At 44.4% G+C, this 15,945-nt stretch overlaps 1 protein-coding gene across 1 annotated transcript in view; it reads left to right on the forward strand.

Annotated features, from left to right (window-relative positions):
* Cyfip1 (cytoplasmic FMR1 interacting protein 1) overlaps nucleotides 1–15,945 on the forward strand; it is a 68,932-nt gene that overhangs the window by 16,170 nt on the left and 36,817 nt on the right. Inside the window, 5 exon segments of the mRNA XM_051148636.1 lie at nucleotides 3,400–3,522; nucleotides 4,411–4,536; nucleotides 11,465–11,631; nucleotides 13,462–13,609; nucleotides 14,616–14,763. Of these exon segments, the coding sequence (XP_051004593.1) occupies nucleotides 3,400–3,522; nucleotides 4,411–4,536; nucleotides 11,465–11,631; nucleotides 13,462–13,609; nucleotides 14,616–14,763 (712 nt within the window).

A 15,945-nucleotide genomic window follows, 5' to 3' on the forward strand; every position in this document is an offset into this window, starting at 1 on the left:
ACACACAGCTTTGGGTAAATGTGTTCCGGTCCATCCTTGAACTTGCTGGACTCTGCTGTAGGGGACCCTTTGTCTCCCTGCCAGGTCTTTATCTCAAGTGAGGAAGGTAAGGAAGCTCACTGCCTTTGTTATCAGTATGTGGTACCTTTATCATCCTCTCTGGGATCTATTTAACTCCTAGTCCCTTAGTAGGTGCTGTCTGGCAAGTGTGGGCTTAAGGCTGAGTTAGAAAGAGGAGTGACCACAGCAATGGGGTCTTTATCGGTCTGTCCAGTTCTGCAGTCAGGTTGCCATGACCTTCTTTTGGGCACTCACATTCTTTTACCTGCCCAGCATGGCTCTTACTTGGCTTGTGGGATAAGTAGGAGGGTAGTTACAGCTTCAGGCTAAGGAAGAGCCTGGAAGCCACTTCTAATCCTAGTGGTCAGGCAGTGACGTCAAGGCCATAGTGTAGCCATGCCTTGGTTGGTTGTGAGATCGACTGGGAGGACTGCAGGTCCTAGTCTGGTTTTGGGAACTTGTTGGTTCTTGAGATTCAGAGGACAGTTACCACAGGTGGCGAGCACCTCTGCTTTCTGGCCATACGCACTGCAAGATTTGTAGCACTAGTAGTTCCCCAGTGAAGAGGTGCCACCACACTGCTAATCCTGTAGTTAGGACAGCCTGCAGTGTAGAAATGAATAGTGGGTCCCAGCTCCACATGACTTCAGGCTGTGCTTGTAAAGAGAGTTAATAGGAGCCAGGCGTGGTGGTGCATGCCTTTAATCCCAGCACTCGGGAGCCAAAAGCAGGTGGATCGCTGTGAGTTCGAGGCCAGCCTGGTGTACAGAGTGAGTCCAGGACAGCCAGGGGTACACAGAGAAACCCTGTCTTGAAAAGAAAAAGGAAAAAAAGAGAGAGAGAGAGAGAGAGAGAGAGTTAATAGGAATATCTGGAGGAATCAAGAACGCCACTTAGTCTGGGCGTGGGCCCATGCACTCGGGAGGCAGAGACAGGTAGCTCGCTGTGAGTTCGAGGCCAGCCTTGTCTACAAAGTGAGTCTAGGACAGCCAAGATAACATAGAGAAGCCCTGTCTTGGAGGAAAAAAAAAAAAGAGCTCTCCACTTAAATGCATTTTACAGCATTCATTTCCTGTCCCTTTCTTAGCTTCTGTGATAGTATCTTTTTTTGTTTTGTTTTGTTTTGTTGAGACAGGGTTTCTCTGTGTAGCTCTGGATATCCTAGAACTCACTCTGTAGACCAGGCTGTCCTCAAACCCACTGAGATCTGCCTTCCAAGTGCTGAGATTAAAGGCATGTAACCTGCCCCCTCCCCCCTATCTTTATAAGAAGATAAGGTTTTGTGTTTGTGGATAGCCATGAACCCTCAGTCTTTTGAGTTCTGGGGTTCCTGCATGCACCACCCATCTTTTTGGTTTTGATCCTGACTGTTGCGGTGAGTTTGAAGTGGTTTCTGGTTGTGGTTTTGCTGTGAGTGTGCTGTGTCAGGAGCATAGGTGAACATGCTTGTGTCGTTATTCAGTGCTAGAATTGATTGAATAATGATACATTCACAAAGTTTTGGTTTCATTGAAAGCATTTTGCTGTGAAGTTCCAGAGCCCCTGATAGCTGCAGCAAACAGAGGTCCTTTTATTCTGATCTTAGCCTGCTAAGCTCCCAGATCACACATTACGAACCACGTAGTCACAGTATCTCTCTCCACATATGTATAGATTCTGTAGGTTACAGAATGGCTACGAAGGGTAACAGAGGCTGCACTGGAGTTCAGGTAGTTTCAAGAAAGGAAGCCTGACTGGAGGCAGTCCCGAGGCTGACAGAGATGCACAGGGCTCACTGTGGGGTCAGATAATGAGCTGCTTGAGGTCACTGGAGGCACTTCTGCAGGACTGTCCTACTGGGTCACAGGTTTGAGGTGAGCCTCAGGGCTGAGTCAGGCTGTAGAAGGACACAGAGACAGAGAGCAGGAATATCCTGGTGATGAAGAGGCTGTGTTAACTGGGGACCAAGCTGAGCTGAAGCCCCTGGGACAGTCGTCCGTCTCCTGACACACACACTGGGTGGTCAGGTGACAGTCTACGCAGGCTATTCCCACGGCATAGGCATGCATCTGTTTACATCTCCTTTAAAGGACGTAGGTGAGGGAGTTAAACTCTTGGTTTGGTGTGGTCAATTAAGTTCTCAGACCTGGTTTTTGCTATGATTTTGATTGATCCATGGACTAATATGGTCTTCATTTACTTTGACAAGTTAATGGGTTGACACCCTTTTCCCTTTTAGTTTTGTTTTGTCTTTTTTTTTTTTTTTGGTTTTTTGAGACAGGGTTTCTCTGTGTAGCCTTGACTGTCCTGGACTTGCATTTTAGACCAGGCTGGCCTCGAACTCACATTGATCCACCTGCCTCTGCCTCCGGAGTGCTGGGATTAAAGGTGTGCACCACCCACGCCCAGCCCTTTTCCCTTTTAGAAATCAGTTATTTATCCATGTGTTCCTTGTAGGCATAGCTGTACAGACTTACGTGCCCACCAAGTGTCTTGAGTCAACCTGTTACTGTTTTTGCACTTGAAGCAGAGGCAGGTGCTGCTTGTAAAATGAAGTCTATTAGGTTAAGGCACAAGCTGAAAACATACAGTTTCTAACATTGTGCAGTGACTTAGGTGAGAGCGTAGCCAGGACTCAGTGGGTGTGGACTTAAATTGTCCTCTGACTAATACTGTTGAGCATCTTTTCATGTACACATTGGGCAGTTGTACGTCTCGTTTGTACAAAGGGCTATTCAGGGCACTGGCTTATAGCTCAATACTAGAGTTTTCAGCATGTGTGAGGCTAGTCTCTGACACCAGTCAAAACAAAACAACAAAAACTGAAAGTGGTACAGACTTATAACCCCAGCTCTGAAGAAGATGCAGATTAGCAGTGAGTTCAAGTCACTGTTAGCAAAAGGGGGAATATGTTCAGACTTGGCTCATTTGTTTTGTTTTGTTTTGCATATGTGATTTTGAAATAGAATTCTAGAGTAGGATTTCTGGATGCTATGTGAGCTTTCCTGAGGAAACAAATGTCTATTCTAAGTAGTGGGCAAAGCAAAGAGTCAAATCTATCTAAATCTGGTTTCATGAACTAATGCGTTTAGCTGGGGTCCTTACAGCAGCATGGATTGTTTACAGCTAGTTTCCCACGACTGAGCCCAGTAACCATGAACTACTTACACACTGGAGGGAAGGAGCAGGCCTCCAGGGACCTCTCCACCAAGCCCTCATGAATGTTAATAGGTCTCCTAAGAGAGTTCAGGAGTTCAGGAGGGCAGGGGTGATGTCATACCCAGAGAGCTGTGTCCCACAGTAGTGGGTGCAGAGGGAAGCTGGGTGGGGTCTGTTAATGCCTTTGCCTGTGTGCCTTAGGTTGTCACAGGTTCTGGCCGGCAGGAAGCCCAGAAGACAGATGCTGAGTACCGGAAGCTCTTTGACCTGGCTCTGCAGGGCCTGCAGCTTCTGTCGCAGTGGAGTGCTCATGTCATGGAAGTGGTAGGCACAGCATTCTTCCGTGTGTTTGGAAATTTGAGTAACTATGTAGCCACTGTCCTCCAGAACTTGCCAATGTCATATAAAGGGCCTCCTCTTTTCAGATATAAATAAAACTGTGAGGGTTAGAGGACAGCTTGCGGTGGCAAGACCGTTTACCAGCAATCAAATGCTGGTCATCAGGCTCAGTGGCAAGCTCCCTCACCATCTCACCAGCTCTTGCTCTTCTCCTTTGAGCAACATTTTACTCTTTGGAGAGTTGTAACCATTAGTGTCTTAAGGCTTAGTAAAATGTTTTTGGTAACATAAAAATTTAAGTAGCTGTAAATTGCATACATTTTTTCCCCTTTTAAAAGTTTATTTTAATCAGATAAAAATTATATAATTGGGGGCTGGAGAGATGGCTCACAGGTTAAGAGCACTGGCTGTTCTTCCAAAGGTTCTGACTTCAATTCCCAGCAACCACATGGTGGCTCACAACCATCTATAATGAGACCTGGTGCCCTCTTTTGTCGTCCGAGTATACCTGCAGGCAGAGCACTGTATACATAATAAATAAATACATCTTTAAAAAAAAATTATTTAATTGGAAGAGTACATAGTCGTTTGAAAGGGGAATTTTCATTTTAAATACAAATAAGTTGCCTAAAAATTTTACTTGTTCAGCATACAATAATTTGGACATTTTGCCTGGCTTAGTTTTCAAGCTTGCATTATATGACAGAGTGTGTGTGTGAGAGAGAGAGAAAGAGGGGCGGGAGGAGGAGAGAGTGTGAGCGCAGTGCATGTTTGAAGGCTCACCTCATGGTGGACTCCACCATGGTCCTGTCAGTCCAAAAGCCAGTGTTTTGCTTTCATACTGGGTATCTTTTCTCTTTTTGACTGCATCAGTATTCCTGGAAACTCGTCCATCCAACTGACAAGTACTCCAACAAGGACTGCCCCGACAATGCTGAGGAGTATGAACGTGCCACACGTTACAACTACACCACCGAGGAGAAGTTCGCCCTGGTGGAGGTGAGAATATCTGCTTCCCGCTCGCTGTGCAGCTCAAGTCGGTGCCTTTCAAAGGCGAAGGGAAACCAGGAAGACACTGTCACGTGACGCCATTGCTTGTAGGGCAGCAGCCCACCACATCTGTCAGAGAGAGAGAGTGGCTGGGGGTTGCTGAGGTGTGCGTTGGCTGACTGTCAGACACTGGTAGCCAGCCCCTCTGTGAGTGCTTGTGAGTGGAGAACAGTCTCTCAGAGGTGGCAAGACAGGTGAATGGGATTTGGTCCCTGCCTGTTGTGAGGAGAGCCATATGGCAGGCAGGCTCTGATTGTTTCCTACTCAGAAGGACTACCAGTTCTTGAATGGCTCTTATTTGTAACTCAGCAATCTTCCGCTCCCTTCCTTCCATCTTCCTTCCTTATTAGTTTTTTGAGGTTTTTCTCCTGGGCCTTCTTCTCCCCCCTCCCCCCTCCTGGGTCTTCTAAAGGACAACATTTCTTTTTTCTTTTCTCCTTTTAGTTTTTCAAGACAGGCTTTCTCTGTATAACCTTGGCTGTCCTGGACTCGCTTTGTAGCCCAGGCTGGCCTTGAATGCACAGATCGATCCGCCTGCCTCTGCCTCCCTGAGTGCTGGGATTACAGGCATGTACCACTGTGCCCAGTGACAAAATTTTTTAATTTTAGTTTTATTTATTTATTGTGTGTGTATGTGTGCCTGCCAGCCACAACATATCTATGGAGCTTCTCTTATTTTTATGATGTTCTGGGGTTGAACTCAGGTTCATCGGGCCTGTATGGAAAGTACTTTTACCCACTTAGCCATCTCACTAGCCCATCATAGATATTTAATTTTTTTTATTTAAGAATTTAAAAAATTTTTAAATTAATTTATTCAGATTACATCTCAATTGTTATCCCATCACTTGTATCCTCCAATTCCTCCCTCCATCTCTCTTTCACCCTATTACCCTCCCCTAGGTCTATGACAGAAGGGGACCTCCTCCCCTACCATATGGTCACAGCCTATCAGGTCTCGTCTTGGTATCTTGTTTATCCTTCCTCTGAGTGCCACCAGGCCTCTCCACCAAGGAGACGTGGTCAAATATGGGGCACTAGAGTTCATGTCAGAGTCAGTCCCCACTCTCCACACAACTGTGGAGAATGTCCTGTCCATTGGCTAGATCAGAGTAGGGGTTCAAAATTTACTGCATGTAGACCCCCCTACATCCAAGTCCACCCATCATCTTAGATATTTTAGAGTAAGCTTTTTATATCTCACAGTGAAATGTGTTGGGATTTCCCATCAGGATACATGTAACTCACTAGATCATTTTAGCGATCATTGATGAATGTCTAATAGCACATCTTCTTCTTCTTTGTTTTGTTTTCTCTGTCATATATCTCTTTGGATTTTCTTTAATGTCTGTCATATCAAGAAATTCTAGAATATTTTTGTTTGTTTTACTTCTGGGTCTTGGCTCTTTTAGCTGATGTAATCTCAACTGTTTAAAATGTAAATTTTAAATATGTTGCTTTGTGTCTGCCAATGTGTCTAAGCTCATTGGTTATAAAAAAGTATTCATAGACTTTTGGGGGGAGTTTCAAGATAGGATTCCTCTGTGTAACAAGTGCTGGCTGTCCCTTGACTCACTTTGTAGACCACACAGAGACCTGCCTACCTCTGCCTCCTGAGTGCTTTAAGGCATGGCATAGGGGTTTTGGTTTTTTGATTTTTTTTTTTTTTTTTTTTTTTTTTGGTCAGGGAGAGTTTTCTACTTATATAACCACAAACCCCACGAATAGTGTGCTGTCAGCTTGATGTCTAGCCTTCCCTTTCTTTTTGTGCTTACTGGCTATTTGTATATATTCTTTGTGAAATATCTCTATTCAAAATAGTTACCTATTTTTTAAAATTTTATTTTATTAATTTATTCATATTATATCTCAATGGTTATCCCATCCCTTGTATCCTCCCATTCCTCCCTCCCTCTCATTTTCCCCTTACTCCCCTCCCCTATGACTGTGACTGAGGGGGACTTCCTCCTCCTTTATATGCTCATAGGGTATCAAGTCTCTTCTTGATATCGTTACCTATTTTTTAAATTGATTTATTATTGAATTGTAACAGTTCTTTATGTAATCTACATACAAGTTTCCTTTTTAGGTATGATTGTTAAGCTACCCTTACTACATTTCTTTCACCAACTCATCTTGATTATGCTATGCTGTCTTTATATATATTCCTGGGTTAAGTTACCTAATGATTAGCTTAGGAGTTAATGAGGTACCTAGTCTTTTATGAACATTTATTATTATTATTATTATTATTATTATTATTATTATTATTATTATCATCATCATCATCATCATCATCATCATCATCAACATCAACATCATGATCATCACGATCATTAAATTATTATTATAATATTTTAAAAGATCTATTTATTTATTTATTTATTATGTATACAGTGCTCTGCCTTCATGTACACCTGTACACCAGAAGAGGGCATCAGATCACATTATAGATGGTTGTGAACCACCATGTGGTTTCTGGGAATTGAACTCAGGACTTTTGGAAGGACAGGTGGTGCTCTTAACCACTGAGCCATCTCTCCAGCCCTCATTAAATTATTATTACATCTTTATTTCTGTGTATATGTCTGTGTGAGTGAATGCCAAATGTGTGTGTGAGAGAGTTATCTGTATACTCAGAAGAGGTCTTTGGATCCCCTGGAGCTGCAGTCACAGGTGATTGTGAGCCACTTGAGACGAAAGAGGTCCTCTGCAAGGATCTCTGTGTGCTCATAACCACCGAGGCATCTCTCCAGCAGCCTTTGCTTAATATACAAGGGTAGTCATCCCAAGCTTGTTACACTAATTCTTACTCTAAAGGACCTCAACTTTATTCTTTTGCATGTGAATATCCACTTGTCCCAATGTTTAATGGAAAGGTAATGTTTCCCCCATTGAACTGTTTTGGCACCTAATTGATTGTTGAAAATCAATTGGTTATCAGTGTGAGGATTTAGTTTATTCTGTTCCATTAATAGAGGTGTAGAGCAGAAGGTATGTTCTTTTGTGTTTGGGTGAAATGTTCTGTAAATATCTGTTAGGTTCATTTGGTTTATAACATCAATTATTTTCAGCATTTCTCTGTTTAGTTTTTTGTCTGGATGGCCTGTGCGTTGGTAAGAATAGGGTACTGAAGTCTCCCGTTATCAGTGTGTGAGGGGCAGTATGAATCAAGCTGTAGTATTGTTCCTTTTACAAACTTGAATGCCCCTGTGTTTAGAGTGTAGATGCTAAGAATTGACGCATCATCTTGGTGGATTTTTCCTTTTGATGAATATGTAGTGTCCTTGTCTATCTCTTTTGATCAGTTTTGGTTTGAAGCCCATTTTTTTAGATACGAAAATGACTATACTGGCTTTCTTCTTAGGTCCATTTGCTTGGAATATCTTTTTCCAACATTTTCCCCTGAGGTAATGTCTGTCCTTCTTTTATTCCTATTATTCTTAGGTTTGGACTTTTCATAGTGTCCCAGATTTCTTGGATGTTTTGTTTCAGGAGTTTTTTAGACTTAACACTTTCTTTGACCAATGTATTCATTTCTTTTTCGTATCTTCAATGCCTGAGACTTCCATCTCATGTGTTCTGTTAGCGAAGCTTGTCTCTGTAGTTCCTGTTGTGATTCCTAAAATTTTCATTTCCAGCATTCCTCGGTTTGTGTCTCTTTATTGCCTTTATTTCCATTTTCAGGTATTGAGCAATTTTATTTGTTTCCTTCAACTGTTTGTGTTTTTATGGCTTTCTTTAAGGAACTATTTATTTCTTCCGATTGTTTGTTTATGTTTCCCTGGATTTCCTTGAGGGATTTATTCATTTCCTTTTTAAGGACCTCTATCGTCTTTATATAGTTGGTTTTAAGGTCTTTTTCTTATGCTTCATACCTGATGTGGTAGGAGAGCTGGCCTCTAGTGGAGACATATTACCCTGGCTGTTGATGGTATTCTATGCTGGTATCTCAGCATCTGGGTTTGGGATGATTAAAGATCTAAGTGCTGATTTCTGGATTTGTCTTTGCTGGGTGGGTGGCTTGTTTCTTGGTTTCTGTTTCCTCTGTAGCCTCTTGGAGAGTGTGATGGATGTGTTTTACCTACTGGGGTTGTAGGTTACTTAACTTGTGTGAGTTGGGAGAAGGGGGATTTGAGGAGAATCTTTTTGATCTACTAGGGACAGGATCAGAGAGGGAAGGGAGAGCACAGCAGGATTCCAGTTACAGACCTGCTGATCTGCCTGCGGTGATTGGCTCTTGGAGCAGTAGGAGAGGTGTAGGTCAGCCTACTTGTTGCCCTGGAAGGGGCAGCCATTGGGTTAACAGGGAGTCTATGCTGGAGTTGGGGTCTGGGAGAAAGCAACTAGTTGAGTTAGGAGGGGAAGGAAAGCTGCTGGTGTTCTGTTGCAGCACTAGGTATGAGACTGGGTGGGGGGTTGCGCCTGAGAGAACAGAGGGGAGGAGGTCTGCAGGCGCCTACTTGGCTTTCTGGCAGGCGTGACCTGTGTACTTTGAGAGCTAGGCCTTAGGAGGAGGCTACAGCTCAGATCCATCTCAGTTGTTACAAGTCCTGTGTCCAAATACGTGATGACTTCAAATAGAGACTTACCTTCAAATTAAGGATGCAACCAAGGGCACTAGCAGTAGTCTGTATAATATATATGGGTGGGGGTTGTCTTGGAATCTCCTGACAAACAGCTCAAAAAGAAGTTTCTTGTGCAGCTCTTGTGGGGACCATTATCACCCCAAATGATGTTACTTCATTTGATTTAGTGTGTGTGTGTATACAACATACAGTTTTCTTTGACATTTCATGTAAATATAAAATGATCTCTTTTTGTAAAATCCTGTTAATCCTGCTTTTACCTGTCCCTCTGAAATGCTCTCCTGCCCCTTTTTATTTTATGAAATAGAATATGTGCCACACAACAGATATGATATGGAGAAGTTTATTAAATGAGCATGGGGAGAGAAGGAAAGGGGGAAAGGGTACCCCAGAGAGACACAGAGATAGGGAGAGAGAGGAGAGAGGGGTGAGGGGTGAGGTGAGTTTGTCCTTTTATATAGCCCTGGGTAGGGCCACACCCTGTAGCTGGTAGTCAGACTGAAGTCGAATCCTAACACCCCCACCCACCCTCACCCACCGCCACCCACCTCCACCCACCGCCACCCACCTCCAACCACCGCCACCCGAGTTGAAATGTCTTCCACTCCCCTGCACTTCCCACTTGTCTTCCTCCCTGGCCTCCTCCCGCTGTTCTTGCTCCCTTTTACTGCCTTGGTTTCTGTGGCTGCCCCTGTTTCCTGATGCCGCCTGCGGCCATGTGAACCTCTTTATTCTCCGTCTATATCATCTATATCTTAGGCTTTCTCCTTGACCAACCCTGCTAGACATTGGACAGGTTTTATTATTTGTTTTTGTTTTTGTTTTGTTTTTGGTTTTTTGAGACAGGGTTTCTCTGTGTAGCCTTGGCAGTCCTGGACTCGCTTTGTAGACAAGGCTGGACTCGAACTCACACCGATCCGCTTGCCTCTGCCTCCCAAGCGCTGGGATTAAAGGCATGCACCACCATGCCTGGCAGGTTTTATTATTTGTTTAATAAGCAGATTTTGTCTTTGTTGATCATTCATTGGACTTCTCTGCCCTTTTATTCGTTTTTTGTTTTGAATATAAAGATATAAATACACACACACAAATATTCCTTCCCACATACTTTTAGTGGTACAGTTTGCTGTTCTTTTTCTAAATTCATGATAACTATTACATGGCATTACTTTCAGTATTTGCATTTCTAATGTACATTCAGAATGTAGCTTCACCTATCGGCCTTCTTTGAGTCCAAGTACATAGTGCATTCATTTTTATTAAGGTATTGTTCCCCTGTGCTCTTTATTTTAATTTTTATGTATGCGAGTGTTTTGCCTGTGTGCATGTCTGTGCACTACATGTTTGCCTATTGCCCTTGGAGTCAAGAAGAAGGCGTTGGACTTGGAACTGTGGTTAAAGCGGTTGTAAGTCACTATATGAGTGCTGAGAATTGAACCCAGGTCCTCTGGGAAAGCAGCCAGTGTTCTTAACTGCTGGGTCGTCTCTGTAGCTGCTTGCCCTATGGATTTTTTTTTTTTTTTTTAGAGAAAAGGTTTCTTTCTTTCTTTTTCCTGTTTTAATCAGAAAAGCAATATAAAATCATCAAATAGTTCTCCAACAGGGGCTAGAGAGAAGGCCCAGGGATTAAGAACACTGACTGCTCTTCCAGAGGTCCTGAGTTCAACTCCCAGTACCCACATAGTGGCTCACAACCATCTCTAATGGAGTCTGGTTTCTCTTCTGTCATACAAACATACATGCAAATAGAGCACTCATACACATAAGTAAATCTTTAAAAAAATAGTTCCCCATCATGAGCACATGGAAACTTTACGTGTGGGGTGAGGGAAATGTGTAGTCAGAATTCAAGCTGTTGGCTTCATTTTTGGGGCGGGGCCCTTTCCACCTGTATTAAGTCAACGTCCCATTGTTGTTTAACACGTAGGGTTTAATACACAGACCCTTGTAATTTCTTTTTCATTTTCTGATTCCTTTCATGTTGGGCTTTTGAGTGCTTACTTCTGCATTTGCAGTCCATCAGCGATGGACGTGATGGACAGGGTATCCCTGAGTCAGATGCTCTGCTGCCCTCAGGGCACTCATGGTGGGAGAAGATGAGGTCAGTTCCAGGTAGCCTCAGAACACACTGAGTCTTCTGCTCTGGGGAAGATGCTGACGGGACAGAGTAGCTCTGTAGTAGAAAGGAGGGAAGATCTGTGTGTATGTGTGTGAGAGAGAGAGACATCCGAGGTAATGAAGGGCTGGCCCCTGCCCCACTTCAGTCACGGAAACCTGTGTTCTTACAGGTGATCGCCATGATCAAAGGCCTGCAGGTGCTCATGGGCCGGATGGAGAGTGTGTTCAATCACGCCATCAGGCACACTGTTTATGCTGCACTTCAAGACTTCTCCCAGGTGACTCTCAGGGAACCGCTGCGACAGGCCATCAAGAAGAAGAAGAACGTCATCCAGAGGTCAGCCTGCCCCCCCCCCCCCCCCCCCCCCCCCAGACCCAGAGCAATGAGTGGAGCTCAGGTTCAGACACATGGACCGTCATGGTTTCATAAGCAGGCTCAGTACTTTTATCTTGCTCCTAGTCTTATCTTCAATGAATTACATCTGCATAGAATGTGTTCTGTCAATAACCTGAACAACAGGAATTAGTATACTATTGAGTATTAAGGAGTTTGGAGACCCAGGGCCAAGATAATATTCCAGTCACCAGATAGTCAGGGATATAAGGCCCCGTGCTCCTCTGCCTTCCCCAAGTATGTCATATTTAGCAGTTTACTTTTAGACTATGCTATAAGTCTGTCAAAAATGACCTAGATATGATAAGACTTGAGAGATCTTGAGAGTTTCTTATGTGAGCTTTTTATAAAAGTTGACTTTCAAAAGAAAGATGTGCAGATGAAACCTACCAGAGTTCAGGAATATATAGCTCCCTTTTTACTTTATACTTGGTATGCTTGTTACCTATGATGGTATGGTTGTTAGCATTAGCAAAATTATATACTGTGGGTACATTATTATTATTATTTTGGTTTTTCGAGATAGGGCTTCTCTGTGTAGCCTTGGCTGTCCTGGAACTCACTGTGTAGTCCAGGATGGCCTCGAACTCACGGAGTTCCATCTGACTCTGCCTCCCAAGTGCTGGGATTAAAGGCATGCACCACCACCCCCGGGTCTACGTATACATTCTAATGCTCCAAAAGTCTTGAGGTGGGGAGTGAGGAGCACACATGCACACATGTGTGTACGTGCACGTGTGGTGTTAGGGATCCACACGGATCTTTGCACACACTAGACATACACTACTACGTACTCTACTACTGAATCTTATAAATGCAAAACTTTTTAAAAAAGATTTATTTAAAATCTTGTGAGCCACCATGTGGTTGCCGGGAATTGAACTCAGGACCTTTGGAAGAACAGACAGTGCTCTTAACCTCTGAGCCATCTCTCCAGCCCATAAATACAAAATTTTTAAAATGACAGTTTGATGCCATAATAGAAAATAGCATCCTATATTAGATAAATTTTTTTCATGTAAAATTATGTAAAATATTATATAAGATTGCTGTCTGGCTATATGTGTAATTTGTATGTAAAACAAATTATCATTCTATTTAGACTTGTGTCTTGTCCCCTAAGAAAATTTACTTTTAGTCAAATATTCCCAACCTCAAACAGATGTGAAACCCGCAACTCTTCCTTGCTCCAGCCTTTCAGATAAAGGGTACATTGTTGAAGGCATATTGGATGTAGAAGTACTTGCCCTTGACAAAAGCCGTAGCTGTCCTGCCAGCCAGAGATTCTAAAGAATGTTTATCCAGAACATTCCACGAGAGGTGACCAGAGTCACCATAAGATGTCTCTGATCTTTTACCCACCCTTGGGTGGTGCTCCATTCACCACAGTCTGTTAGCCGTAGCTCACATTTCCAGTGAGTGTAGGTGACTTCACATTCCCCACACAGAACAACTGGCCACAGCCAGGTGGAGCTCTGCTGTCTGGGTGGGCTTTGGAGAGCTCTCTTCTCCCTGCCCTGACTTGACCGCCTGGCTTGTGTTTATGAAGTTTAGGTTTGTTTCCTGGCTAATTGGTGCAAACTACACATGGGTAAGTCTTTGGGAATGATAGCACTTTAAGGAATGTTCTCTGTTTTTGTACGTTTCATATGAAATAGACTCTTACCATGTTTCTTCAGCCAGAGAGATTTTCTTTGTGCGTTGGCTGTTGGTTAAGTGAAGATATCCTCTTATTGTCTGATGGATGTCTAATGTCTTGCTGGGGTTGTTTAGTGTCCTACAGGCCATCAGGAAGACTGTATGTGACTGGGAGACCGGGCACGAACCCTTCAATGACCCAGCTCTACGGGGCGAAAAGGACCCTAAGAGTGGCTTTGACATCAAGGTGCCACGCCGTGCCGTGGGACCCTCCAGCACACAGGTTCTTATCGTCTTTATCCTAGACCTGGGCTAAGGACAGGGATAGGCAAGGCAGGGCTGAAGTGGTGGCTGCTTGCTCTACTCAAGCAGATCCTGTGCCTGAGGCTTTTCTTCTCTTCTCCTATACCCTGCCCAACTGAATTTCAAACCTTAACTGGGGTGTTCCTGTGAGTGTCTGATTTGTTCATGTAACTGCAGGTGTCATTTGACACCATTTCTACTTCTGTCTGTGAAATATATGCCTCCGTTTCCATATTTATACTGTTTCCTTTTCGCTTTTTGGAGACAGGGTTTCACGTAACTTAGGTTGGCCTCAAATTTCTGATTGTATTGCCTCCACCTCCTGAATGCTGGGATTATGGGGTGCTCCACCACACCCTGCACCACTTTTGTACTTATAATGACAGGGTCTTATAGCCGGGGCTGGCCTGGTACTCACTGTATATATAGCTCAGGGTGAGCTTCAAACCCAGCAGTCTCCCTGTTTCGGCCCCCTGGAACTGCAGACACGTAGCAGCACATCTGTGTCTCCCTATCCATGTTTCAGTGTTATGATTGTAATCTTCATGTGGAATCTGTAAACTGAGTGTTCCTAAAAAATGAAATGTTGCTTTTTCTATGTCGTGGCCTAAAGCCCCCGTTGCTGCCTTCTCTTCTGATGTATGTAGGCCTTTCCTTGAGGTGCTTCTCACTGACTCACACTCGGTTTTACACGCTCCTCTACTCTTTGGAAGCTGCCCTTCTTACACGTCTCTCTTAGAGGCTTCATAACTTCTATCACTCCTGTAGAAAGGTACAAGCAGAGCACACGTGGCTTGGGTCTGTACAGAACCCTCTTGACGATCAGGAGGAAGGCCCTTGGCCATTCTTGGGGTCTGTGCGAGGCAATCACTGTCCTCCGCGCTCTTCCATTCTATTTGCCTGTCCCTGTGTCCCCCACCCAGCCCTGTGCATCATGTGACTAACGGCTCTCTCCTGCTTCTCCCTCCCTGTCTGTCCATGTCTAGCTCTACCTGGTGCGCACTATGGCTGAGTCCTTGAACTCTGCCGAGCTGCAGAGGCAGCTCAAGTCTCTGGGCATGGAAAGGCTCTTGCATGTGGTAAACGCGTTTCTGAGGCAGTCGTACAACTATCCACCTCTTTTAACCTTTGGTGGTAAGACATTGTTTGTTTCTCTTGTTGATGCTTATGGCACGGAGGTGAGCTGCTCCTCTGCACATAGCTCATCCCAAGACGCAGCATCTTGGCTATGTGGATGCCCAGGCCCTCTGGACAGCCTGTCTATGGCAGGCTGATTGTGGGCATGGGACTTAGTCGAGGTGTAGTGGGGGCAGTTCTCCTTCTATAGATGTTCCCGTTTGATGTAACTAATGTACCGTTTATATTTTTCCCCCCTTACAAATATCTCCTTGGATAATACAGCTTTACATGGTGAGAACTATGCTAGAGTCCCTCATTGCAGACAAAAGTGGTTCCAAGAAAACCTTGAGAAGTAGCCTTGAGGGGCCCACCATATTGGACATAGAAAAATTTCATCGAGAGTCCTTCTTCTACACTCACTTGATAAATTTCAGTGGTAAGAGACAGTGCTGACCAGAATCCGGCCTGGCATGCTCTAACCCTGCTAACACCACCTGGGATGCTTCTGCCTACCTACCTGACCATCCTCCTGCCCATCTCTTCACGCACCCACGTGGTGCCATGTCCTAACTTTTGTGGTGGTGGCCAGACATCCTGGAGACTCCCCCACCCCCACCCCCACCCCCAAAGTCCCTTGCCATCCCTGGCCTCTGCCATGGTCTCCATCAGACATGGCCGTTAGCAGGACAAGGACGGTTGGCCTTTGGCTGGCTCTGCCATGTGAACACAAAATCAAGATCGTAGAACAGGGAAATGGAACCTCATACCTGGATCAAGATCCAGGCATTGACATGTAGAAGACATGGCCCCTCTGGTCCTCACTGCCCAGGTAGCAAAAGTGCTCCGAGACACACTAGCCACCATTTTGGTGATACCCAACCACTTTGACCTGGCACTGGTGGGTGCTTTCTACCCTCTGTGTCTGCCTCTGGCCTCACCCAGCTAGTCGCGTTGCCTGCTTAGAGCAGGAGGTCTCTGTGCCTTGTCTGGGGTGCCACAGGCAGCAAAGTAAATAGGAATACTGTTGCTGTTAGCTCTGAGAACATAAAACAAATCTGTTTTTAGTTTTGTATCGGTTAAGCCACTCCTGAGTGTGCATGCAATCTTGCATCCTAGATACTGGTGTGTGTCCTACAGAAAGGGAACCACAGGTTGAATATCTCGCATCTGAAATGGTTGGGACCAGAAATGCCTCAG

The sequence above is a fragment of the Acomys russatus genome, chromosome 7 (assembly GCF_903995435.1).
Source record: "Acomys russatus chromosome 7, mAcoRus1.1, whole genome shotgun sequence".
Classification (NCBI taxonomy): domain Eukaryota; kingdom Metazoa; phylum Chordata; class Mammalia; order Rodentia; family Muridae; genus Acomys; species Acomys russatus.